The sequence below is a fragment of the Hipposideros armiger genome, unplaced genomic scaffold (genome assembly GCF_001890085.2).
Source record: "Hipposideros armiger isolate ML-2016 unplaced genomic scaffold, ASM189008v1 scaffold_746, whole genome shotgun sequence".
Taxonomy (NCBI): Eukaryota; Metazoa; Chordata; class Mammalia; order Chiroptera; family Hipposideridae; genus Hipposideros; species Hipposideros armiger.
The window spans coordinates 364552-392008 of NW_017732096.1; the positions used below are offsets into that span (position 1 = coordinate 364552).

At 36.5% G+C, this 27457-nt stretch overlaps 2 protein-coding genes across 11 annotated transcripts in view; one reads left to right on the forward strand and one right to left on the reverse strand.

The window, feature by feature from the left end:
• The window catches only part of SRSF11 (serine and arginine rich splicing factor 11), a 41412-nt gene extending 26731 nt beyond the window's left edge, over positions 1 to 14681 (forward strand). For 2 of the 6 annotated variants that reach the window (XM_019628076.1, XM_019628078.1), the window contains exons 6-13: positions 229 to 278; positions 1955 to 2082; positions 5056 to 5137; positions 6844 to 6975; positions 9375 to 9464; positions 11556 to 11672; positions 12025 to 12163; positions 12269 to 14076. In XM_019628076.1, coding sequence (XP_019483621.1) covers positions 229 to 278; positions 1955 to 2082; positions 5056 to 5137; positions 6844 to 6975; positions 9375 to 9464; positions 11556 to 11672; positions 12025 to 12163; positions 12269 to 12466 — 936 coding nt within the window. In that variant the 3' untranslated portion in view covers positions 12467 to 14076. Of the gene's footprint in view, positions 1 to 228; positions 279 to 1954; positions 2083 to 5055; positions 5138 to 6843; positions 6976 to 9374; positions 9465 to 11555; positions 11673 to 12024; positions 12164 to 12268 lie in introns of all 6 variants that reach the window. The other 4 variants (XM_019628080.1, XM_019628082.1, XM_019628081.1 and 1 more) reach the window with 3 other exon arrangements.
• The window catches only part of ANKRD13C (ankyrin repeat domain 13C), a 77158-nt gene continuing 62575 nt past the window's right edge, over positions 12875 to 27457 (reverse strand). Inside the window, exons 12-13 of one of the 5 annotated variants that reach the window (XM_019628074.1) lie at positions 25736 to 25836; positions 12875 to 16489 (exon numbers count right to left, since the gene is read on the reverse strand). In XM_019628074.1, the coding sequence (XP_019483619.1) occupies positions 16476 to 16489; positions 25736 to 25836 (115 nt within the window). In that variant the 3' untranslated portion in view covers positions 12875 to 16475. Of the gene's footprint in view, positions 16490 to 19366; positions 21615 to 25735; positions 25837 to 27457 lie in introns of those variants that run through there. The other 4 variants (XM_019628073.1, XM_019628075.1, XR_002122301.1 and 1 more) reach the window with 4 other exon arrangements.

Here is a 27457-nt window from a genome sequence, read left to right on the forward strand (position 1 = left end):
TTTCTTTGTTTGTTTGTTTGTTTGTTTTTCTTTTTTAATGTAGCTGCTAGAAAACTTAATATGTCATACTTGGCTGGCATTATATTTCTATTGGTCATCATCATGCCAAGAATGTGTTCCTTTTTGTAGGTTTGCCATATTGTCTTAGGACATTTCAACATCCTGAAAAATAAAACAGCGGTCATTATTGTTTTATATATTCTCACTGTTATGCTTTTTGTTTTGTAGTCTCTTGCTGCAGATCAGTTGCTGAAGCTTATGAGTACTGTTGATCCCAAGTAAGGATTTTTGCTGGGTTTATATTGGTGATATGGATATAGTATGTGAATGTCTAGCGAACACTTTTTTTTTGAAAGCTGAAAAAAAGCTATCTCGAGGCAAGTAATACATAATTTGGTTTTCTAGACTGGAGGAGACAAATCCAGTGGTAAGCTCATCTATACAAGGTTTTGTTTTAGTGTAATTTGAGCCTTTCAGAATAATTGTCAATAAATTATACCAAGATGACAGGAAGAGACGTAAACATTATCTTTTAATTGATTTGTTTAAAAGTGTATGTAGTGGGGGCCGGCCGAGTGGCTCAGTTGGTTAAGAGCTCGCTCAAGAGTGCAAGCTCTGAGCAGCAGGGTCGCTGGTTTGATTCCCAGCCCGAGCTGAGCTGCCAACAGGTGGCAGGATGGCTCAGCTAAAAAAAAAAAAAAAAAAAAAAGGAAACAACCAGGAATAAATAAATAAAAATGTATGTACTGACTATCTACTAAAGTATGTACCTTCATGGCATTTATACTCTTAGTCAGGAAGGCAGACGTTATTTAAATGGGGTAAAGCAATTCCACCACCAGGAGGAAGTACAGAGGTGCTGTAGAAATTTATTACAAGGAGGACAACTTAGTTTGAAGATCAGAGAAGCTAAGTTCTAGGGGATAAGTAGAGGTCAGGGAGACAGGATTGAGGGAAGGACCATCCTAGAGCAAAAGCGTAGCATATGTCGTGTAATGGCTGGCATCTTTTAGGTGATTTGAAAGTCCTCTTCATGCTGTAACTGTTACATTCCCTACTTGGTATGTATGTAACAAAGCCGTGAGGTGTTTTAATTGGTGATACCTTGGTGTATTCCTTGGTATATTAAATTTAAACTGAATGCTTTTTCTCCTTGGCGAAAGTCACTATCAATAAGTGGAAGAGCATGGGAGGGAGGGAGGACAGAACCATTTAAAAATTATCAGATAAAAGCCAAGCATGTACCTATCACCCACCTTGTAAAATATCATTACAGTTGAAAATTCCCATGTACCCCCCCCCCTTTTTTTTTTTAACATTTTCTACTCTTCCCCACAAACAACTACTATCCTAAATTTGGTGTCTAATTTTTTTGTCACTTGTATAAACCCTTAAGTTGCACCTTTAGCCTTTCCAGTCAGGAATTTCATGAGTAACTTTTGTGTGTCATTGGCTTCTGCCTCAGTTTCTTCCGATCCACAAACTTAAAACAAGCTCTTCCCAACAAAATTAAGATGGTGTAGAAAGTTTTTAAGTCATATGAAGGGAAGTTCCATTAGTCAAAAATCTTTAACATCAGCATATTCCCATGTACTAGCATTTCTCAAAATGTGTTTATGGAAGTTAATGGACATTCAGCAAAATTAAATAGGTTTTTGGGGTTAAGTTCAGATACCTGAGTCTTTGAAATGCAGATGCCATTGTAAATACTAAAAAGAGTACTGTATATGGTTTTACCAAAATAATGGAATCCTCCTCCCTTTTTAAAGGAATATCATCTAAAATGATGTTTTTGGGTTGTTGGAAAAGTCATGGCATATTTTTTCTGTTTTTCGATGCAAAAATGCATCATGACTTTTCTGAGAACCCAATATATGAAACTTTTATGTATTTATTTGAAATGCTATCGTGCATTTTTAAATAGTTCAGATCAAAATTCTTGGTTCTGTTTCAGGTTGAATCATGTAGCTGCTGGTCTTGTTTCACCAAGTCTGAAGTCAGATACCTCTAGTAAAGAAATAGAGGAAGCCATGAAGAGAGTACGAGAAGCACAGTCCCTAATTTCTGCTGCCATAGAACCAGGTAAAATACATTCATGCACTTCTATTGCATCTTAAACTGTGTGTTTGTTGGCAGAAATGATTATTGCATGAGTTTGGAAGTTTGTTGACTGATACTGTAATCATTTTTTAATTTTCCCAATTCTGATAAAAGATGTAGTGGAGTGATTTTCAGTGGAGGCATCTCAAGGGAGGTTGGGAGCTGTCAGCAGACATTTGGAAATAATTGGGAGACACTTAGTTGTCATGCTGGTACTAACCATTCTAGTAGGCAGAGGGCCATGGATGTTCCCAAACCTTCAATATCCAGGACAGGCGGCACCCCCCTTCCCAAACACAGAATGAGCCATTCCAAAATGTTAGTAATGCCTAGGATTATCTAATATTTGGTATGATATTCTTGTTTTTAATTTACTGTTTTTGGGTGGTTTTTAATCATTTATGATTGCCTATGTTGGAATAGCCTAATGGATTTTTAGTCTTTTATTTGACCAAGAGAACTTACTAAGATGGTTCTGTTTATGCCATTTATTTAAAGAAAAGCAAGTACCGTATTTGCCGGTGTATAAGACGATTTTTTGGCCCTGAAAAATATGCCTCCAAGTGGGGGGTCATCTTATACGCCAGGTACACTTCAGATAGACTGCCCATAGTGCTTGCCCCGTGCCATAGTGGCCTCCCGATGCCCGCCCACTTCATTCCACATACCGTTCAGGCATCAGCAGCGCTGCTGGGTGTATGCTCGGCTGTTATGCGATTTTACCACACGCAAAATCGCACACAGCCGACTATACACCCAGTATGATAGCGCAAAATCGCAAATCGCGATACCATACTGGGTGTATGGTCGGCTGTGTGCGATTTTGCGAGTGTGGTAAATTCGGGTTACCGTATATTTCTTTACATATGCATTGAAGATTCGTGATTTTGCGCTATCATGGTGCCTGTTAGAATGTTGAAGAGCTCGCACTTGCGCACTAGTGAGGTCCCAGGGAGATGCTGATGCAAGGGTGGACCAGACTGCTATAGTGACAGGGCGGGCAAACAGGGAGCAGGGACCCATCAAATCAGGCTTTGTATACAGCCAACAGCCAACCACAATACTGCACCATTGTACAGTACAGCATAGAAAATGTCGACCAGTCAAACCCCTATCATCCCTATCATGGCACCAGCCAAAAGAAAGAAGTATGATGCAAATTTTAAACTGAAAGTTATAAACTTTGCTAAGGAAAATAATAATTGTGCTGCTGCAAGACAATATGGAGTGACAGAAAAGATGGTTCGGGACTGGAAATCAAATGAGAAAGCATTAAAGAGTATGCCAAGGGGTAAGTGTGCATTAAGAAGAGGCACCCCACACTGGCCAGAACTCGAAAAACATGTAGCAGACATGGTGGCTCAACATCGCCAAAACGGTTATGTGGTGACACGAAATACAATACGCTTGTTTGCACTTCAGTGGGCCAAATCAAATCTGATATTGTTTTACCTTTTATTTGGTGTGTGGAAGGTGTGCGGAAGAGGGGGTAGTCTTATACGGCGAGTATATAACAAACTCTGTATTTTGAGTGGAAATGTTAGGGGTCGTCTTATACGCCCAGTCGTCTTATACGCCGGCAAATACGGTACCTTATGTTTTGTAGATTGTCTTTTTGATGTGGAATGGATGATTATCGTATTGTCTGCCTGTATACATTTGGACCTTTGGGCTTGGGATTTTTTTTTCCCATTGAATAATGTTTCATTCATTTTTCAATGTTATTTCTTAGTAAATGGGAAGATTTTTAGTAGGTATAGTTATTAGGAAAATAATTTTAAAGTATAATATTGGGTAAAATAATACCAAGTACTTTATGTGTATTATCTCATTAAATCAACAAAATGTTAATTAGCCCAAGTCACATGGCAAGCAGTAGGAGCTTTTAGGTACACAGCTGGATCTTCGTGACTCCAAAGCTAGAATACCATGCTGCAACTGTTTCTGTTTTCATTGAAAACTCATAACTGAAATGACTAAAAGTGGCTTATGAATTTTTTTTCTCCAGCATTTTTTGTTTATTATTATATTAATGATATTAACAATGAATTGAATTCTATTAATGAAATGATCTGAATGTGACAGAGGAACTCATTCTTACTTTGATGATTGTCCATAAATGCAGTGTCTTTATTTCTCTTGTTTGGTCCTGACTTAGAGAGGTTTCTTATGTGTTATTTAAAAACTAGGAAATGGGAACAAACTGTTCTAGGTCTATGTCCTGCACCTTAAAATTGAAAATTGGAGAAGAGGAAAGACAGAGTAAGAGAGCTTACTAAAATCCAGTTCTGTCATAGAAATATAGTGAAAACAGTGAATGAATCATGACTTTCTGGATTTTGAGGCCAAATATTGAGCCTGTTTGTCAGCCACTTTAACATAAATGTACATGAATTTATTTAGCAAAGGAGCATAGAGCTACGTGGTGAAGGAACATTTTGATAGACCAAGAATTTAAAGTGTTTCTTTTATAAATTTACTAGATATTTGTTTTACAATTAAGTGCTGATTGGGGAGATGTTATTAATACATAAACATGTGGAAATTAAAGTTTTGATCTGGGTGAATTGTAGCTATATTTAGGAAATTAAAACCTAGGAATGGAAAAAGAGATTCCCCATTTAAAAACCTTCAAAGAATAAAAGATGAGAAAGATAACCCTTTTCATGGATTGTTATATGGATGACACTTCACAGTCTACCAAGTTTAAAAAATGAAACGGTCAAAGGAACCTTTGGCTAGCTGAAAATCAGAAGTCCAATTTGGATCTACCAAAAACCCTGGACAATTTGTATCACTTAAGTAAGCTTCAGCATTTTGATTATAAAATGATCAGTTGTAACATTTAAGGATTATGTGTAAAAGCTGAAAATTAAGATAATAAGTATTTACTCCTGAATGGGAGTAATCTCTTTCATGATCTTTAAATTCAGATTCCTTTCCTTTTAAATCCAGATAAGAAAGAAGAAAAACGAAGGCACTCGAGGTCAAGATCACGCTCTAGGAGGAGGAGGACTCCCTCATCTTCTAGGCATAGGTTAGATTGATTGCCTTTGATATTCAGTTGTACTTTAGACAAAGATAATTTTTGTATGTCACATCTTTCTTCATTTGCTGCCTGTTCACCTACCTACTAGCTCCTGGTTAAAGTATATTTTAATAACCACGGCTGTTAGAGTGTGTGTAAATGCTAACACATATATAAATGGAGAAAAGGTATAGACTAAATAAATTGATCCTTTAAAACCAAGAAAATCCAGGAATTGGAAGGAGGTGCGGGACTTGGGCACCAAATTGAGTTAGTACTATGGAAAGAAGACTGGACTAGAAACTTTTGACTTGAATTCTAGTTCTGGCTTTTCACTCGACTCCTGAGATTTAAGTTGGAAGGCCATTGTGCAGCCTGCAGATTACCCATTTGCAAATGACAACTTGCTATTCTTTTGGGATTGTTGTATTACTGGATAAACTAATTGATAATATCATCTTTTTATCCTGCCTAGAGTAAGACTGAGTCTATTCTCTTTTCCACGTGACATCCCTGAATAAATTTGTACGGTTCTCTCCAGACCAGTGGTTCTCAAACTTGCTGGTGGTATTAGGACCTCTATACCTATAGAAAATATGAGAACCCAAAAATGTGTGTGTTTATATTGGTTATAGCTGTTAATGTAGACAGTATTAAAATTTAAAATTGTCATTTGAAATAATGACAGTAAACCCCATTCATCATTTTTGTGCATCTTTCAAAGCACAGCTTTGAAAAAAACTTTTAAAGAAAGTTAGAAGAGGAACTTTGGTTTACTTTTTTGCAGATCTCTCTGATGTTTGGATGTTCTCAGTTATCTGGCTTAAAAATGAGATTTGAACACAAACTTTTCTATTTATAAAATGTCCATCCTCTGGCACCTTGAAAAAGTGAAGGCAGAAAGTTTAGACTATATTTGAGATTTGCCATAGAAAGAGGTTGGATGGTCACTAGAAACTAATGATCAAGTCTAAGCAGAGGATTGCAGTTTATTTTTAATCTTAAAAATAAAAGAAAATAAAGGGAGGAGGATCAATGACAGCATGAAAGCTTAACATTGAATATTGTACTCCTTAAATTCTAGAAGAGAAAGTACAGGATTGGGGAGAGGGGAGGGAAGACGGTACAGACAGAAACATTTCTGTTACATGACAGGAAGAAAGGAGCATGTGGGACAGTGAGGGAAAAGGAAATGACAAGAGGCAGTTTGCACGGAATTGGAAAAACCTGTTTAAGGCCTGCATTGCTCTTAAATTGTAAATTAAAGAAGTGGAAGATACTTCGAGAACAACAATCAGAAGTTGTAGAAGGCAACACTAAGTGGTTTCGTTTCCACTTATAAAGTGGGAATAGTAATGGTACCTACTTTACAGGCTTTTGAGGATAAAATGAGTTAGTATTCGTAAAGCATGTAGTAAGCAAGCATACATAAGTATTTGCTAATTGATAAATTTAACCAGCGATAGTAAGAAATTAAATAAATACATGCCAAAATGCTGTGTAATGTGAGGGTGATACTAATGAATCAGCTAGGGTATCAGAAATGTTTATTACATGGACCAAATAAATAATGGCAGCAACTGCAGGAAATTACCCCACTTATTGATGGCTCGCCCATATATTTGAGTCTTATCTGATGCCAAGTGAAACAGTCACAAAAAGAACTAGTCTTCTTACATTTATATATTTATATGGGCTTTCTTTTACATTATTAGGCGGTCAAGAAGCAGATCAAGAAGGAGATCACATTCTAAGTCAAGGAGTAGACGACGATCCAAAAGTCCAAGACGGAGAAGATCTCATTCCAGAGAGAGGGGCAGAAGGTCGAGGAGCACATCCAAAACCAGGTACAGTACACTTGATAACATTGGGTAGGAAGACCAATTTTATAGTTCCTGAGTCCCCAAATACTGTTACTTAATGACAAAAGAGGTGTTGTGATGGGGAGATAGGGCTTGACTCGGGGAGAAACGGAAGTTTGATGAGGCTGACATTTATTTTTCTTGTGCTCCTTTTAAACTTGAGGTTTCCACTTGCAGCTGAGGCTAGGTACGATTTCTTTGTAGTAAAAATTCTTAACTGTCCTACTGCCTTCTTTCATTTCCTCCTTTCTCGGCAACCACTGCTAAGGATTTAGTGCTACCAGCCATTCTTCATGGTACGACAAAGAGTTTATGGCAGAAAACCATGCTTTAATTCATCTTTATACACCTCATCATCAACACATTATAAATATTTATTAAGAATTGCTATATGCCAGAGACTGAATCATACTCAGAGAGTCTTATTCCATGCTTTGAGACCAGTAGAGTTAACATGAGGTATTCAGTAAAAAACAAATATCCCCACCGTAACATTTTATTTCGACTTAAACATGCATTCAGGAATCTTTTTTTTCTTTTAAGACCTGTCCTTTTAAATTAGTATGCCTAGTCTTAGGTAACACATAAACAGTTTCTTCACTTGAACCAGCTTTAAAGTAGCAAGTGAAGTCTCAGTTGAAAAGTGCCTAGATATTTATTTTTTCTCGTTTATAGTTGTCACAGTTTCATAAAACTTACTTTTTAGCAACTGTCCTTTATCTCTTTCTAAAATACTTGCCTTAATTTTTCTAGAAGCAGCTCTTTATATAACTTGATCCATTTATATATTTAATTATGTAATCAAAGGACAGCAGGGGTCCAACAAAATGTACTCTCGGTAACTATATAACTAAGAACATTCGTTCTGGGAGAGCTTTGCTGAGTGTTCACTCTGTAACAAGGCTTTTAGTCATGTTTTACAGTGGGTCATCTCTTAACCCAGTTAAACAAACAAGCTTGCTTAATGAAGCATCTATCATACAAAGAGAAGTTAGGTATTCCTTCCTTCCCAGGAACTTACTTTATACTAGGAGAAGGATGAATGTAATTACAAAGGAAGGGTTGTTGTTAGTGATATTGGAAGAGGCTCAGTTGAGAAGTGATTCTTGAGTATTAAATTCTGATAGATTTGACTGTACCTAGTGACGGGCATGGTTTCAGGTAGAGAATGTTGTTTACAGAATTAGAATGAATTTTTGAAATAGCAAGTATTTTGGTGTAGGAGGACCAGGAAATTAGGTCAGAAAAGTGTAACACATCACAGACAGGCGGCCTTACTCACACTTAGGAGTTTGCACCTGATCCAGGCGGCGATAGGAAGGGATTGAAAAATGACGAACAGGGAGTTAATATTTTCAAGTTTGTACTTCAGAAGGATTTCTGATAAGATGATCAATTTGCGATACCAATTTCTGATAAGATCAATTTGTGGAAAAGGTGACTGTCCCCCTTAAGGGACTCTTACAGTAATCTACGAATTAGAGGATAAAGACTTGAATGAAGAGAGAGGGTATCTGATGGAGCAGGGTGACCAAAGAATGGAGGGAATGAAGTAAAGAATATAGGGTGGGAGAATTAGCTTAGAGCAACAAAAGATACTTTAATCTCTAAAATTATAGAATAGTTCAGGATGGGTGGATGTGTTTATAGGTGTAAGAGATTTATCATTCAACAAATAAATTGATTACCCTTTGCCTAGAGTCTTGGGAAGAGTGGTGATCATGGGGGGAAAAATGCTGTGGGGAGTGAAAGTAAATTTACATCGGTAAAAAATTTCGAGTTGAGGGATGGTTGTAGTACCAGTCAGTTACTATGGGATATTTTTTCTAATAGCACTGAGTAGCCCAAAATACGTAGCAGCAGGAAAAAAAAGTAGGTTGGCTTGGTCCATGATAGAGGCTAATTAACATGGGGTGTGTGCTTTGGAAGAATAGTGATGATTACTTTTGGGAGTGCATTATGGGTTTGGGCCTGACAGCTGAGGACATGGAGCCATGGTGGATTGGGAAATGGAGAGAAATCAGCTGATATAAAAGGAACTGTTGGAAAGCCTACAGATGGTTGACTAAAATTATTGGTGTGCGTGCCAGACATAACCAAGAAACTGGCCAATATATCTTATTGTTTTCTTGCCACATAGTTTACATTTCTGTATTGGAGGGAAGTTTTATGTAGAATACCCAGAAAATAGGATTTTAATAAAAAAGTTTTTTAACCACAGATAATGCCACTGGAGTCGTTATTTCTAGTTTCTTTTAAAATAACATTCGTATTTTAAGGATGGAATTAGATGTCACTGTGCTTTTGTTTATACTTGTAGCACTATATAAGTTTGTATTAGCTGAAACTTCTAATGCTTTCAAAAATTGTGGTTCATTTATTAGAGACAAAAAGAAAGAAGACAAAGAAAAGAAACGTTCCAAAACACCACCAAAAAGTTACAGCACAGCCAGACGGTCCAGGAGTGCAAGCAGGTAAGACAGTGTGAATTCTTGGCATTTTTCTCAACTTTGTTTGCCAGGATTTCAGTAGGCTGTGAACCTTAAATGTTTTTGCTAGTACATAGATGCATACTTCATTGTTGACATTTTTTTGAAGGCAGTTTGTGGAGAACAACCTAAAGTTCATCTATTCTGTTTACTTAATATTTATGGTATAGAGTGTATTTAAAATAACATTGAATTCAGCAGAGGTCAGGTTTTATGTTTGCTATATGCATTTTACATCCTGATTATAGTAAGTTATATTTAAAATACCCACATGTTAATACTGAAAAGAATTTTTCTCTGTATCTAGTGGTTCATTGATAAAATCGTGAGAGGCAATGAAAGTTCTAATTTATGTCATTAGATTAGTAATTCTGTCTTTAACCTACCATAGTGAAAATTCAGTGTTGCAAACTTTAGTCCACAGTATATTTTTTCACACTTAACATTAACATTGGAATTTATGTGAAATGAATAAGGACTGGCCATACTTAATTCTGTTTTCTTCCAATCTTGTTTACACGTTTTGCTGCAGTATTTGTTTTCTTAATTTTGATTATTTAAATGCTACGAGGCTTACACTATACACAAAAATTAAAATGGATGAGAGACCTAAATGTAAAGCCTAAAATTAAAAACCTCAGAAGAAAACATAGAAGTAAATCTCCATGACCTTGAATTTGGCAATGGTTTTGTAGATAATGACACCAAAAGCATAAGTAACAAAAGGTAAATATAAATTGGAGGTCATCAAAATTAAAAACTTTAGTGTTTCAAAGAACACTGTCAAGAAAGTAAAGGCAACCCAGAGTGCTAGAAAATAGCAAATTATATACAGTAGTAATACCTTGGTTCACGAACATAATTCGTTCCAGAAACAAACTACTCGTATTGCAAGATATCGCTCGTTTACCATGTTAAAATGTATTAGAAATGTTTGCTCGTTTTGCGGACCACTCGCAAACCAAGTTACTCGCAATCCAAGGTTTTACTGTATCTGAAAAGGGACTTGTATCTAGAACATATAAAGAACTGTTGGGCTGGCCGAGTGATGCGTTGTTTAGGAGTTAGCTTGTAGCGCCAGCTCTGAGCAGCAGGCCCCCAGTTTGGATCCCACATGCGGGCCAGTGATGCTGCGCCCTGTACAACTAAGATGGTGAACTACAGCTCTACCTGGAGCTGGGCTGCGTTGGGGCTAGCCGGCAGCTGGTGTGCGATGAGCCACCTTGAGCGACTGCCTCACCCGGGAAGAACGTATTATAATGATAATACCAACATGGGCCAGTGAAGCCACGTCCTCCACAACTAGGCTGAAGAACAAAAAGACAGCAACCTGTCTGTTCCCTTTCCCCGATTCCCCAATAAAATCTTAGGGAGGGGGACAAAAAAGAACTCTTACAACTCAATCATAGAATAACAGACAACCCAATTAAAAAATAAGCAAAGGATCTGAATTGACATTTCTCCAAAGAAGATATGCAAGTGTCCAATAAGCACATGAAAAGATGTGCAGCATTAGTCATCGGGAAATGCACATCAAAACCACTTCACACCCACTAGGATGGTTATCAAAAAGATGATAACTAGTGATGATGAGGATATGAGGAAACTGGGACTCTTTGTTGCTGGTGTGAATGTAAAATGGTGCAGCTTCTTTGGAAAACAGTTTGGCAGCTCCTTACTAAGTAAACAAGAGTTTTTTGATATAGCAGTTTCACTCCTAGTGATATACCCAAGAAAAACAGAAACGTCCTCATAGAACAATGTACACAAATGTTCATAGCAGCGTGATTCATAATAACCAAAAGTCAACCCAAATGTCCTTTAACCAACATGGGTAAGCAAAGTGGTTTATCCTTGCAATGAAGTATCCACAGTTTAAGAGCGGGAAAAGCTATACATCTTAACCACTAATTGCTCAGAGCAGGGTTGGGGGACAGTTTGCTGAAGTACAGGAAATCAGTTCGATCTGTGTGTCACCACTACTCCTAGTTCTCTGAATCTTCTCTAATGATTTAAAAGTGATGGAGTTCCATCATAGACACATGTGCTATGATGTGTCTGTATTTTAAAGTGTAGTTTGTACATTTGTGCTCCTAGAGAGAGGCGACGACGACGCAGCAGGAGTGGCACAAGATCTCCTAAAAAGCCGAGGTCTCCTAAAAGAAAACTGTCTCGCTCCCCATCCCCTAGGAGGTAAGAATGATTCCCATCCTTTCTGTTTTTCAGAAACTCGGTTTTTGTTTTAAAAACTCTCCTAGAAAGTTGTCTTCCTTTTCAGAAAAGTGCTTCTGAATGTGCTGGTACATTATTCCCTTTATGACTGGATACTGTGTTGTGATAAACACTGTTGAGGTTTGGACATTTCAGACTTTTATAACCAAGTTAGTCTGATGGTTTGAAATTGAATCTTTGTTGTCATCTTTGTGTCATGTGAACTTGAGTCAAGCTCATCTAAACAAATTAAACTTACTGATATACTTACAAGTGAAATTTGAGTGTTTTCTTTAAAGCATCTTTTTTTAAGAACATTTTACTGTCTTCCTAGACACAAAAAGGAGAAGAAGAAAGATAAAGACAAAGAAAGAAGCAGAGATGAAAGAGAACGATCAACAAGCAAGAAGAAGAAAAGTAAAGATAAGGAAAAGGAGCGAGAAAGAAAATCAGAGAGTGATAAAGATGTAAAAGTATGTTTACAAACTAATTTATTTTGGTATTTTGGGTGGTGCTAGTACTGGTAAGAAGTGATTCTTCTGTGAAGACGTTTACTTGTGTTATTCTCCCTGGCAAAGCAGGTTACACGGGATTACGATGAAGAGGAACAGGGGTATGACAGCGAGAAAGAGAAAAAAGAGGAGAAGAAACCAACAGAACCAGGATCCCCTAAAACAAAAGAATGTTCTGTGGAGAAGGGACCCGGTGATTCACTGCGAGAATCCAAAGTGAATGGAGACGATCATCACGAGGAAGACATGGATATGAGTGACTGAGTGTTGCCTCTGGGGATCCAGCTGTACATGCATCAGTGTCATTCCTTTGTGTGATTTCTTAATGCTGTATTTGTTCATCTCAAACCTAGATGTACACAGCTCTGAGTTGTAAATGGTTATAAAGCTCCTGGTATCAATATTAGTTATTTACATCCAAAAGCTTTAGAAAATGATACCCAGGTACCAGTCCTTGACATGGTGAAATCCGATTGAGTAACCAAGCAGTTTTACTATTCTGGTGCTGCTTCACAGCGAACACGAACAGCTGCATGCATCGACAGCAGGCATGGATTGTTTATGTTGTATGACCTCCTTCATTAAGTAAGTTCACTTATAGCATTTCTAGGATTCGATTCATTGCCGTAATAGAGTCATGTAGGGAATGCACTGATTGCATGTTAATTGTGGCAGGAATATCCTAAATGTCATTAAAATCCTCCAACATGATGGATCTACTTATGGTCTTGTTTGTTGACATGACAAATTAACATTCTTATAGTTACATCTGGAAATAAGCATTTGAAATAGATAATCCTTTAAGCCTTGTGGCTAAATTTTTGTGGCTTTTGTTTAACTTTGAAAGGTTGTATATGCACTAACCTTTTTTTGATGGCTAATTAGGCTTTTAATTACAGAAACAAGATTTCAATTGGAAACTGTCTTTGGCAGTGAGTAAATAGCATATTTTGAAGTAGAGTTATATACTTTTTTCATAAGGTGTTTGGGAATTTTTTTTCCTGACATAATTTATTCCACACCTACATCAGTGAAAGCTATCTGCCTATCCTGAGTCCATCTGTAAAAGTTCTCTCTTGTCCTGATTTTCAATTTTCCACTTTTATTAATTTGTTTTAATCTCAGTGTTGGAAAAGGGGTAGTGCATTTTAAATTGACCTTCATATGCTTTTAAAATAAGATAAATGTACTTGATAATGTACTTTTTATTTGATCTCAAGTTGTATAAAACCAATAAATTTGTGTTACTGTTTCTGCAGTAGTAATCTTACGCACACAGTGATTCCATGTTAAATGCAAAGTAGTTAGACAACTGTTTTCTTAGTTACAGGAGTTTCAAGCTTCACTTTTGTGCAGTAAAAACAAAAGTAGGCTAGTCTGTGCCATGTTGATGTACAGTTTCTGAAATTGTTTTACAAGACTTTGATAATAAAACCCTTAAACTTATGTTCATGTCCCTGTAAAACTGATTTGTATTTATTTATAAGCTGTTGAATGTATGACATTTACCTCATTCATTTTACAAATCAAGTTCTTTCCCCTTTCAATCCACATATTTACATAAAATCGCTGCAGCAATTACTTGCCATGAGAATTGTCAAAGTTGGTTTAATTTCTATCTAAAACTGTCTTTTTCTTAGTGTAATTTTATTTCTCATATTTGGGGTATAGGAATTGGGTTGAGTAAAGCAGTGAAATTGAGGATAAACACATGATCCTACCTGTATCTAGTAAATTTATTTTTTTTGGTAAAATATATTTGCCTTTGCTGGAATAGTAGAGCAACTGTCAATGGTATGTAGTTACTGTACAATGCTAAATAGTATATTCATTTATGAAATGTGTAGTTGGAGTGGCTGGGATTAAGGAGAAAATGAGAGTTGGAAATAACAGCTTTCATCCAAGTTTCTGATTTTTTTTAACAAAATCGAAATGCCATATAGACAAGCAGCATTGTTTTTACAGTTTGTAGTTAAGTAACTTTTTAAAGATTTTATCAAAAGGAATTTTGTCTATAGCTAAAGGAGTTCTAGTAATTGTCCTGATAATCATTGCATTTTTAAACAGATGAATGCAAATGACATTTGTTTAAACTTATAAAAACTTTTTTAGCAGATAAAGGTTGAAACATCTGCCATTTTTATAACTCAAAACAAGTAAAATACTGGCAGTTTCACCTGGTTAAACCTAATATTACTCAGTCTCTTTCCTCACTTGTAATCTCTGAATACAAATAGACTAACCTTCCAAAAAGGATTAAGAAAGTTTGGGCTTTAAAATAGTGTCACTGATTTAAGATGCTACAGTGAAGGGAAGCCATGTTGGGTTTTTTCCAGTGAACACAAAAGGGATGCATGGGGACACGAGCCTTGATCAGAGACGACCGTAGTTGACATCAAGTGAACACTGCCTCCACACCGAGTTTTATTCTGTATTTAGTAGTACATGATTAAAAAATAAAATGGTTTTGTTAGAAAAATGTCTGTCCTATTTATTTGCTTAAGTTCTTTAGGAGTGAAAGAGAGGTAGTGGCTATGTAAGTCCAGTCATCAGTTTTGGCTTCACTTACAGCTGGAGAGACAGACCTGTTTAACGTCGTTCCTAAAACAGGAGTGATACCTATCTGGCAGTGTAGTTGGTAGTTAGAAAAAGAAAAAAAAAAAACAGGCCTATGTTGCCTGGGTCAGTAAATGGTCAGTCATGGAGCTTTTCAAAACTATACAATGATTTAGTTTGGGGGGTAATATTTTAGCAAAAGCACTAAGATAATTGATTGCAGGTAAGACTTTCAGAAGGCTATGTTGCCCTGTTCACTTTTGTGAAGATGAGTTTTGAATAGTAAGTTGCCTGGTAGTGATTACAGTATATGCATGTGGATGGTAGATGAATGTTAGGTACTTAGGAGTAGGAAAACTGCTATTCGAACAGTAAAAACTAATTTAACTTTGGAATTGCATCATACAACTGAGTAAAGCTTTGGCTCCTACACAAGCCAGCTTTACTAAACCAGCAAATAATTCTTGCCTCAATGCTTAAGGTCCCTCCCTGCTGTTTGAAGATTGACAGACATCTTTTTAAATGAATTTAGATGTCTTTTGTCTTGAAAAGAGCGAATGCATCTATCTCATCCTAGTGCTATCGAAAGTATTTCTCTAATCAAGTACATATAGTTTGGTTAAACATGAATATAGTGGAAATGGCTACTGGTATTTCTAAGCGTCCAGAATATGTCCATCCCCAAGGCTTTGTTAGCAGAAGTTCTTTCTTAAATGAGACCAATTCTGCAGGTGTAGATTTTTGAGTCTGTTTTACTTTTGTTATTATTTTTTATGTCAGAGTACATTAAATCCATTTAGAAATTCTTTGGCAAAACAACATGTGAACCATTCTAATTGTTTACCGGCGGGAATATGGTTCATATACATAAAGTGTATAGTAGATGTTACTAGCAATTTAAGACAGTTCCCAGAAAGGATCTGAAATAACATTTTGTAAATGATGTAATTACAAAAATAATTGGGGAAGTGACATGTTCACATTCTTTTCAAAACAGTCTCTCTCTAAAGGTTATTTTCCCAGTGCGCTGTCACTAAACTTAGTATCATGTCTTTTTCTTAAGAGCTAGTTAGCTAAAGTATGATTTGTGCATAAGAAATTGAAGGTCTAGGGTCACAAAGGATGGAAAGCTCCAAATGTTAAATATTACTGTTCAGTGACCACAAGATGTAATTTTATTGCTATACTAAATATTAAAAACTGCCGTTTTTCACTATGAACAAGCTAACACTTAAAATTTGCTTCCTTAAATATCAAGTTTTAGAAGATAAGCATGTAGATTAAGAATATTTTCCTCACCAGTCAGCAATCAAAGGAGCAGTACCACTAGAAAAAAAATTTGTTATAGGAATTGGACTTTGATTGTGGAAGCTGGTTAAGTTGTCTCAAAGCTTTTTATTGTCTTCGTGTGCTGAGATGGAAGCCCACAGGCAGTCAGGAAGGGAAGATGGGTCGCTGGAGTGGGAACCAAGCACAAGCTGGAACCCACAAGGATGGGCTGAAACTCAGGTCAGGTCTTGCTTCTGACCTGGGTAGCATGGCAGAAGCCAGAAAGAACCTTTCAGAATTGCTGAGTCACTCCTGCTCTCCCAAAACCACCCATTTTCATTAAAGCATCCCAACCAGTCATCTTCAGTCTTCTTTAGTGACCAAGAATGCTGTGAAGGTACAGGTGTATATATATTTTGTATTACACAAAGCTTTTATTTTAGGCCGATTAGTCTTTTTCACCTGCAAAAGATCAAATTCAGGAATCACTGCCAAGTACCTTTCTTTAAAACCCTTAGGAGATTTTGCTTCACTCTCGTGGGTGCTGTGGCAAAAGTGGAATTGAAATTCTGTGTTCCATAGATGCCATTATGGCTAAAAGTGTAAAGGTGAAACAGGAGTCGATTATTTAGTTAAGACGTAGCTAGTTTAGTTTAATCCACCCTGATAACTCAGCTGTTTTCTCTTTATTTATCCCCTAAGAACTCTGTTTTGTTCCCTTTCTTAAGGCTACACATACTTCATTAATCCATTTAATCAACAGAATCTTAACCTGAAAAGAGCAATTTCTTAATCCTCAGGCAACCAGACACTGGAATCCATTTTGCAACTCCGTAGCAGTTTTTACTGGTGATGCATCAAGCCCCAGGTCCTGGTGGCCGAGTCAGGAGGTAAAATTAAAACAGATCAGATCCCAGGACGAGACATCATCCCTCAAGGCAGCTCAGACCTGCCTGACCGACTCCCCGTTCCTTTGTTCTTCCTGTGTACCCATAAAACCTTCTGATGGGTCTAGGAACTGGGAGATGGCCTTTGGACAGGAGTCCGCCATCCTCCCAGAATGCCAGCATTCTGAACAAACAGGCTTTTCTTTCCACCAACCTGGTCTCGATTTTTAACTTTTTCAAGCAGCAGGCAGCCGGACCTTAGCACAGTCACAAAAGTACTATTCTAAAATGAGCTTATGATAATTTTTAAAGTTCATCGCTCAGTAGTACTGTAAATGATGAGGGTCACATCATCTAAAAAATGCAGTAATATATGAAATGACATTTTAGAAAGTGTTAGGTTTTTGAATGTTACAGACCTTGACTTAATGTTAGCTCTCTGAATGTTAGGTCTCAGAGACCTTGACTTAACAGACAGAACCTGCAAGAAAACAACAAAATGTCTGTTGGCCAGCACCTGCAGACATAACCCATCTTGAGATAACAAAAAACACCACAAAACAGCTACTGGCTTACAAGCTGGCATTTTCTGTTCAAACAATGCTACCCTGTCGGCACCGCGCCCCTATATAACCCTCCTCACCCCCTCCCTCGGGGCTGCAAGTCTCCTGCAGCCATCTTTGCTCAGCCGATAAGACTCAATAGGCTTTCTTAAACTTTCTTAATTTGTCTGACCATGCGCGGTCCTTTACCGGTCGACCTATTAGATAGTGACTGTCAATACTATTGCCCTAGATTTCTGACATAAAATGCTTAACAAAAGTAGTTTTTGCTAATTCATAGTATGCAAATGATGGACTTTTAAGTTTAGTTTTGCTGTCTTTTACAAGTAGTTTAATCTCTCCTGTCCATTTATTTCTAGGCCAAGTTTCACTGTCAATTATCTTTGTTTCCATAGTTTTCAAATATAGCAACTTTGGTAAGGATGCATTTTGTTAATTTTTAGAAAACATGGTTGGGGTACCTTTTGCCAGAGTTAACAGCAGAGGGCCTGTTGTGTCCCATACTAAGCAGCAATTCTTACTCCATTTTAAAGACTAGCTAGCCTATTACAGGCAGGACTTCTAATTCACCTAGTTTTCTACAACTTAATCAACTATGCTGTTTGCAAATAAAAACAAATGAGCAAATGATGAGACAAGAGTTAACGGGCATGGGCTTGCAAGCTAGCAGGATGGAACAGGCAGAGTTAACAGAGCGAGCTTGTGGGCTAACAGCAACGAGCTTAAACATTAACCACTGGGCTCTGACTCCCCTGGCCAGCCCTGCACCAGCTGACTGACAAGCACCATCATAGGTGAGAACAGAACAGTTCCATGGTAACCCCCTGCACAGAACACCCATCATAGATGGGGACAGAATGGTTCCCGATCGCAACGGCAACCCCCTGCAAGCTGACATCCATCACAGATGGGAACAGGACAGTTCCCAGGAGAAGACAATTGTAACGGCAGTCCCCCCCCTCCCCCTCCCCTAGCCCCGCAAGCTGACCAGCACCCTACAATCCAGCACTCCTTCTCACCAGCGCAGCTGTCCTCCATCGGACTCTACCGTGGCTAAACCCCACTTTGCCAGTATCTCTCTCTTACCCATCTCCGCAGCGCTCTCTCAGATGACCCTGGAAAACTTCTGCCAGTAACCAACAGAACTCGCTCTCTCACTTTTTGACGTGCAATAAATCTTTTCTCTGGATACTCTTGTAGAGTCTCGTAAACCCTTTTACAGTCTGCGAACGACCAGGGTTTAATTCTACGCCAAGACAGCAAAAGGAAGCACCCCTTCCTTCAGTCTGAAAATATTTACTCCAGCCCTTTTGTGGCCTTGAAACAGGATCACTAATCGTTATTCCCATCCTCCCCCAAGGTGTGACTCAAAAACTACACGAATAACACTATACAAACCCATTTCTATTAGTGTGAGTGGGCCTCAGTAACAGTTCTAAGCATGAGAAACTAAGTTGTTTTCAGCTTCTGCCGGTTATCAGCCTCCTGAAATGTATTCATTTCCAGACCAGTACATGTGCCTAGACTCACAAACATGGCCTTACACATCTGCTTTACGCTTCCTTTTCATGACGTCTGACAATTTTCTGTATGTGGCCATCTACAGACAAGGCAAATTGTCTCTAGGGAACTATCTTCTTTTGATACCACACTGGTGGCAGGAACATTGAGCATTTCTAAATAGTCATTTAAGGTGACCATTTTATGGTCCCCCAGGTTTAAACAGTTTCTTCAATCACAAATAGCCGGCTATCAAATTTTATGAACCTACATTACAAAATCTAGGTTTTCGTGTGAAATTAAAATATAAGATGCTTTGATTTACTTAACTTGAAACATTAACCTATGACTTCATTCATTCACTGGATTAAAAGGCACACTCTGAAAAGTCTAATAATGTGAAAAGTTTATTTGCATTAATAACTCCTTGTTTACACCATCATAAGAGATACTGACATTTGCTTGTCCTTTGTGATCAAATAAAAGACATTTGGAATGGACAATCTCTACTATTCTTTATGAAAGAAAAAGATAAAAGAGTTAGAAACAAAATCCAAGTGCAAAAGTTTTCAGTAGTCTTCCTACCTCCAGTGTACCCCAGCAAAATATTCACAGCTTTTATGAAATTGATAAATCCCCAGCTGGAGTTTACCATGTTTTTCCCCCCACTAAGTTGCCTGTACCTATGAAAAACCTAGAGCAGAGTCCTGAAAGTATACCCCACTCCCACAGAGTAAGGGAGCCTAAAAGCAATGGTGATCACTGCCGTTCAGTGTCTCAATAGTTCAAGTTCCATGATTTATAAGCATTCCCAAAATAATAGGGATCAACTTCTATTCAATAAACCTAGTCTCATTTACCAACTCTTTCCACAAAATTCAACAGACCCACATCAGGTAGTATAGTAGGTCTTTGAATTTCTAACTGTGATTATTCTTCTTCATTATAAAATGTATTTAATAAAATGTCAACATATGCAATGTAGTATGTTATCAGCATGGAAGATGCAGCTCTGAAGATGTTTATTATAAAAATGTTCTTACGATTGATGCTCTGGATTTGTAAATACTCATCTCTTCAATAAAGGTCTCTAAACTCATTCAAATTATTTCAAATCCTGGAAAAAGTTTAAACTATTGGTCACTCTATAAAATCTGACAGATGCATTCTGACACATTTATCAGGGTACATTTAAAAAACATTTCTTTAGCTAAGGTTTTTAATACAACATTTTATGACTGTTATACATTATTCTTCCTAATTTATTTTCATTCTTGGACCATCAAACCATCTTGGAATAAATATAAAAAATTTTAAGTGCAAAACTGAGTAATGCATGATTTTAACACTTTGGAGATAATTAAAACCAATAAATATTTTATTGTGACTAAAAATATAAACAGTAGGAATTGTCAGTCTTACGTATGTTTCTGGAATTTAACTGATAACAATATATTCTGTTAGCATATAAAATGTGTTTACCTTACTTTGAAAGCTTTAAATACATAGGGATGTTCAAAATATGTGGGTTTAAAACTGACACGAATGCATCCATAGTCCACTAAAAACAAACAAAATAACCAGAATGATGTGTACTTTCTAGGAAGCAAGTTTAAAATTTTGGAATTTTTTTTAAAGTGCTGAGATTTGGAAGAGGAATACCTTTAAGCATGCTAACCATACCTTACCATGAACACAGAAACGACTCTTAAACTCAAGTTTAGAAAAAAAAATAATACAGATTCTATGAAAGCAAGATTAGTAACAAACGTTTCCCATTGAAGAAAGAATTCAGGTAAAAACAAATAGCACCACAATGAATTGCACTAAGGTGCTAAAGGAGGTACCTTATTCCCTGCAGAGTGAACACTCCTTCTGAATGTATTGCAACATATAAATGCAATTGTTTAATGGTTACCATTTGGTTCATTCATCTACAGAAAACTGCATTCCTTCTGGTTCATTATATTGAACAAACATTCAAATTACTGAATTATACATAATGTTACATAGTTTACATTTTATGAAAACAAAGCTTGAAGGAATATTTATAAATGTCACCTTGAATATAAGATGACAAGTTTAAAAGGGTTTCATATCTCTTAAGACATTTATGTTAATGGTCCAGGAGTGTTTTAGATATAGCTATAGATATAGATATATTTATATGCACATATATTTCACAAGAAGTGTAAAAATTTTTAAAAACAAATCACAGCACTCATAGCTGTTTTACATAAGAAGTACTTAGGGTCATTAAGGTGTCAAACTATTACACTATAATATGTATATTTATAAAAAGACTGAAATTGTCACATCAGGAAACGTGCTGAAATTCTTATCCAAGGCCTATTTCACTCTATCATATTACTGATGTGTCAATTCAGTATAATTCCCTTTTCTTCACTGAAAGCATCTGTCCCTCCTATTTGGATTTCTTCTGGGTCTCTGCATTCTCTTGCTTTCCTTGGTTAGACTGCATCGTGTTCCATGTGTTCCATGTCAGTTACAGATCAGGAAAACGGCTTGGGTCTTCCTTGTAGTCGTCAGGTATTGTAAAGATGGAGCCATTAAATTCATCATATCGAAACTCCTGAAAAGTCACAGTGGCTGTGATCGTAGGAAACACGGGTATGTCTAAGAGAGGACAATCAATGATAACATTGTAAAATGAAATGTTAATCCATTTATAGACTATAAAATACTATTAGAGATATCCATACTCCTTAAAATGTAAAAAAACAGTATTCAAGCAGCAGACAAATCCTAATACATGTTTATCACCGAGTGCGTGTGTTGTGGGGAAGGATTTGGTCATTGGTGAAGTGAGGAACATACTAAGGCATGAAGAATTACATAAAAAACTCAAGTTCCGGGCCAGCCGAGTGGCGCGATGGTTAAGAGCTGGCTTGGGACGCCAGAGGGCCCCGGTTAAGATCCCACATATGAGGGCCAGTGACACTGCCCTCCACAGCTAAGATGCTGAACAACAGCTCAACCTGGAGCTGGGCTGCCATGAGTCGCCGGCGACGGCGTAGGCTGCAGCCCCTGTGGCAGTGGGTTGCCATGGGCTACCGTATGTAGCCAGCAGCCAGCGTGAGCGGCCAGCAGCCGCAGTGAGCGGCCGTCCAGAAGCCAGCGACTGATCTGCCTCGCCCGGGAAGAGCGCAATGATGGTGCCAACTTGGGCCAGTGAGGCAACGTCCTCCACAACTAGACTGAAGAACAAAAACGACAGCAACTTGTCTGTTCCCCTTCCCCCAATTCCCCAGCACTGTTCCCATCCCCCCAATTCCCCAATAAAAATCTTAAAACAAAACAAAACAAAACAAAAACAACTCAAGTTCCCATTGCTTCCCAATCTTAGAACTATAATACCAGGTTCTACCAGTTTTCTGTCTTATTCTTGGGGCAAAGGGACAGCTGCCATCTTTTTGCATGCTGCCATCTTTTCTTCAGATTATAGTACACGTATTATTCTGACTCTGAGCTGATTTTTTTTTATTCCAAAATAAATAAAATACATGGATCCTTCTTTGCTTTAAAACACTAAAAACAATCCACCACTTTATAATATATGGGATAAAAATAGTCTCATCAGAATTGGATTAACATCATGCCACCACAGCCTAATAATCTTCTATATAAAAAATATTTCTGGTTGCAGTTATGAGAGAAATCTGACATTAAAAATGGCCAAATACTTTAATCACTCTGCTTGGTTTTATTCCTAATATGAGTAATTAGAAAAAATACAAATCCTAAAATATGGGTTAGGATTCCTACAAATCAACTAACTTGCACGCCTCAGGAATTTCATCTACCAAATAAACTCTAAATCATCGTTAAAACAGAAGCTAAGTTGAGGGTCTAGGATAAAGGCATACAGTAAATTAAGTTTCTCTGACTGTTAACAAACCTAGTATATTATTGCAGAAAGTAGTATTCTTATGAATAAAAAAATTAAACACAGAAATCAACATAAGGATTACAGAATTGTGTTAGTTCTGGGGGAAAAAACTATTTATTTGTGCCTATTAAATGCAGATGACATTCCTATTCAGGTGTCAACAAACTAAGGCCCACTCCCTGCCTGTTTTTGTAAGGCCTATGAGATAAGAATGGTTAAATAAATACACAAAATAATATTTGTGCCAAGAAAATTACATGAAATTGAAACTTCAGTGTCTGTAAGTAAAGTTTTATTGGAACACAGGACACCATTCATCTACCTATTATTGTCTATGGTCCAAGAATGAAAATAAATTAGGAACAATCATGTATAACAGTCATAAATGTTATGTTGTATTAAAAACCTTAGCTAAAGCCTAAAGAATGTTTTTAATTGTATCCTAATAAATGTCAGGATACATCTGTCAGGTTTTATAGAGTGACCAGTAGTTTAAACTTTTTCCAGGATTTTAAATAATTTCAATGAGTTTAGAGACCTTTACTGAAGAGATGATTATTTACAAATCCAGAGCATCAATCATAAGAACACTTTTATAATAAACATCTTAAAAGCTGCATCTTCCATGCTGATACATATACACTGCATATGTTGACATTTTATTAAATGCATTTTATAATGACTAAGTAGACAAAAATAAAGCATGGTGGGGAGACAGGGAGCCCCAGTGTTTGAGGGTTAGAGTTCTTGAACACTGTGGCAAAGGAAAACCTTCACAGAGTGACCTTTCAGCAAAGACCTAAGCTATTTTATTTGGCTGGTTGAATTTTAAAAGAAGAAAGACCTGAACAAAGCCTAAAGCTAAGAGGAAAAAGTCAGTAGAGAAGGGAGTTGAAAAGTAAAAAAGAAATGCACAGAAACTGATAGAGCAAGCTCTTTAGAGCTGGGAGAAGAGATCCACAGTGCAAATGTCTCCACTACTGAAGCTAAGAAGAGGGCACTGCTTCCACTGAGACAGAAAAGATGGAGGACAAGAGAAGGCTGGGGCCAGCAAGTCTGTGTGGGTGGAGGGAGGTCTCATTTCTGCTAGTTTTTTTTTTTTGTAACTAAGGCAGCAAAAATCTCTTAGATTGTGGGAGGAAGTAGTGGGAGACGATGGAGACTGGTAAAAGAAGTTCAAATTTAGCCTTTTTTTCCAGGGAGAAGGAAATCAGATAAGATTGTTCATAATCATTTTTTAAAGCTCTGGCTGACTGTGAAAAAATGTAATTGTCTTAACAATTTCCAAATTTTTATAATTTCCCCCCTCGATTGTATTTTTCAGCCTAAATACAGAAACAGAAATGGTGGAAAATTAAAATGATTGAGGACTGGAGTTTCACAAGGTTAATTCAAAAGAAGGATGAAGAGACGAGAGATAGGTAAGGAAATTACTGATAACTGTAAGTATAAAAGCAAAAGACTATCAATCCCTTGTTAAGATGTGGCACTATATCAGAGAAATGCTTCGAAAGAAGTAGACTTTTTTTCCTTTCCATAGAATCAAAATATTTCTTTTGCATAAAAATTTATATTGAATGTGGGGTGTGATTTGAGTTTGGGGCTTAAATAGATGTGAAAACAGGGAAAGTTCATAATTCTCATATATTCAATTGTCCTCTATTCTCATGTGTCACTGTGCCTCTTAAATACAATACCTAGAAAGGAGTCCAATGCTTGAACTAGCACTGACTACAGAAAATCACTGTGCAATTTTCAGCTTCTGCAGAAATGTTCATGTAATGATCCCATATCTATAGCTAAAACATTCAGGTCTCGACTGCTTTGGTTTTCTAACCATTTCTGCCAAGATCTTATAGTGGTTTCTTCAAGGAGACATTGGGTTCCCAGTGATTCTTCATCACAAAGGGAATCTAGAGTGACATTTTGAAAACACACTTTAAAACCATTTTAACCCACCAAATGCTTGTTTCCAAGTTTGGAAAGTTGAGTTCAGGTTTAATTTTTAGCAATGAAAACATTATTTCTGGGCCTAATTACTGAGATGTGGTTTCAGTAATACTGAATGAAGCAAGATAAAAAATATATATATCTGAGGAATTATATAAACATATTTCCTATATGCTTATTTTGCTCTCCCACTAGAATGTAAACAACCAAGAGGGCAGGGACTTTTACTACCTTTCACCCCTAGAAAAGCACCTGGCACGTTGCAGGCACTGATTAAATATTTGGTGGCTGGATCAATGGATGGTATTGAAGGCTCTCCTGCAGCTTCAATTAATGCTAAATCTAAGCCGAAACTCCTAAAGAACCTTTTAATAGTCTCTTATTCCCAGTTTTCTGATACAGTGAAGAAGATAAAAATATACAAAAATGAGAGTTTACTGTTTATAAAGATCATTGCTTAAGATGACATTAAGTTTAAATATCTAACACTGAAAATAGAATGTATGAGTATTACTTTATCTATAAATAGTGACTGTTGACTCCAGAAACATGCCCAGCTCAGAAACTCAAGTTTGCTAAAAAATTGGGCTAAAATCCAGTCTTCCTATTTCACTTTAAAAACATTATCACAGTGCATCCTAAGTTCACCCACACACTCCTGTAAGAAGTACTTGCATATCCCATACATTTAATTTAAATGAAGTAGAATTAGAACTCTCATCAGGTACTTGATATATCCGACAAAATCTGAATATCAAAGCATGTAATTACAGAAAAACTTCTTTAAATTTTAGCAACTAGGTAATCCATTTTCTTTCAAAGCATATTTCTTATTAAATGTCAATAAACAGCTCCATGTATCTAATAGACATGGAAATTGTAGTAATTTTTCTCTTACCTAGTTTTACAGGAAAGCCTGGAGGAAGCTTCATCTGAACAAATTCTCTAAGCTTGTTAAAGTGCTTAAAGGGAGCTATTACTTCCAAAACATTCAATAATCTGAAAAATGGAAGGAGAAAAAAATGTTTTCATTTTTCAAATGGATGTCTGTGTGTCCTTATACTGTTTTATGACCACAAGCTTCAAACTCAGACAGTATTACTAGATATTAAGGATTAGGAAATGGTACTTCATCTTTCCTCCTGATTTTTTTGTTTTCATTATTCTTTTTACTGTTTATAAACATTTATCATTCTTACAACTTTATAACTTTTACATTTTATTGTAAAGTTTATAACTTTTGCATTTTATTGTACAGTCATAATTTCCACATTTACTTGATTTTAGTTCTATATTTAAATGGATTCAAGGCTGACACCCATCTTCTTCAAGTTTACTTCTTCGAGTTCTTTAGACTCACTGTTTGGGTGCCTCAATGTCATTGTCAATTTTTTGTGTGTGATGGGCTCTTATGTGCTTAATATTCCTGATTTCTTGCAGATTTGATAAATGAGTGTTTCTTTTTTTGCATATTTAAAGGGAAATTTGGCTGGCATAAAATTTTAGTTTATACCTATTTCCCTCTAAACTACAATTTCATAATGTTTCCTAGCATTCAGTATTGCACTAGTCAGGATACTATAACTTCTTTCATCTTTTGGTTGGATGGATTTCATTTTTAAGCAGTATTTTTCTTTCAAAAAGGGTCCATGGCTGCTATAATTCTTAAATTCTTCTGTGTCTTTTTCAAATGCCTTGGCATGTAAATGGCATCTCAGCTAGACATACTATCAGATCACACTTTCTTTGCCTCAGAAATGTTAAGATGTGAAAAAATGTAGGCCAGGCTGTTTTTTTACCTCTTTTCTACATGAATGACTTTAGACTTCTTTATTAAAAACTGAAGTCAAATACTTTAATAAAAATAATTAGTTACCAATCATTCTCTTATCACTTTTTCTTGGAGCCTGTTATGCTACACATTCAATTCTTTCTTACAGAGAAATTTTCTTCTATCATATTTGGATTACTATTTTGGTTCCCTTTTGGAAGCTTTCTATATTAGTGGCACACTAATGGTCCTTATGTTGAATGATCTTTGTTACCATAAATATTAACTTCTCTGATTACTTTAACCTTTTCTTTCACTGCATTTACTATGAGCTATCAAATTTTAATTTTCTGCCATGTCTATTCTGTTCATTTGTTGTTCCTAATGTATTTGCTTTGCAACAGTGCTATTTAGTACTTAATTTATTCCCTTTGATTTACAATTTCCTTTTCATTTCATTCTATTATCTTATCATCTTCTCATAGAGTGATCTTGTTGACTCATTTCACATTTTTAAATGTTTTTCTATAGCATTTACAAGGAACTTTATGTTCTTTGACCTATGTTTTATTCTAGAATGAATTCTTTGTCTGACTTTTACATGCTGTGTTCTTTATTTTACTTTTTTCCATGGGAAATGGTTATAAATGCCACATTTATAAGCTATACCCATTTTTTTCACATATTAACATCTCTGAAATTGTGATGACTCCTAAAACTGATAGCATCTTATAATTAACCACATTGATCTTCTTTATTAGAATATAAAACTAGTGAATCTTTGGTCCAAGATATGATGAATTGTGCAGATTTGTATGTATGGCTAACTCCCTTCCCATATCTTCTGGG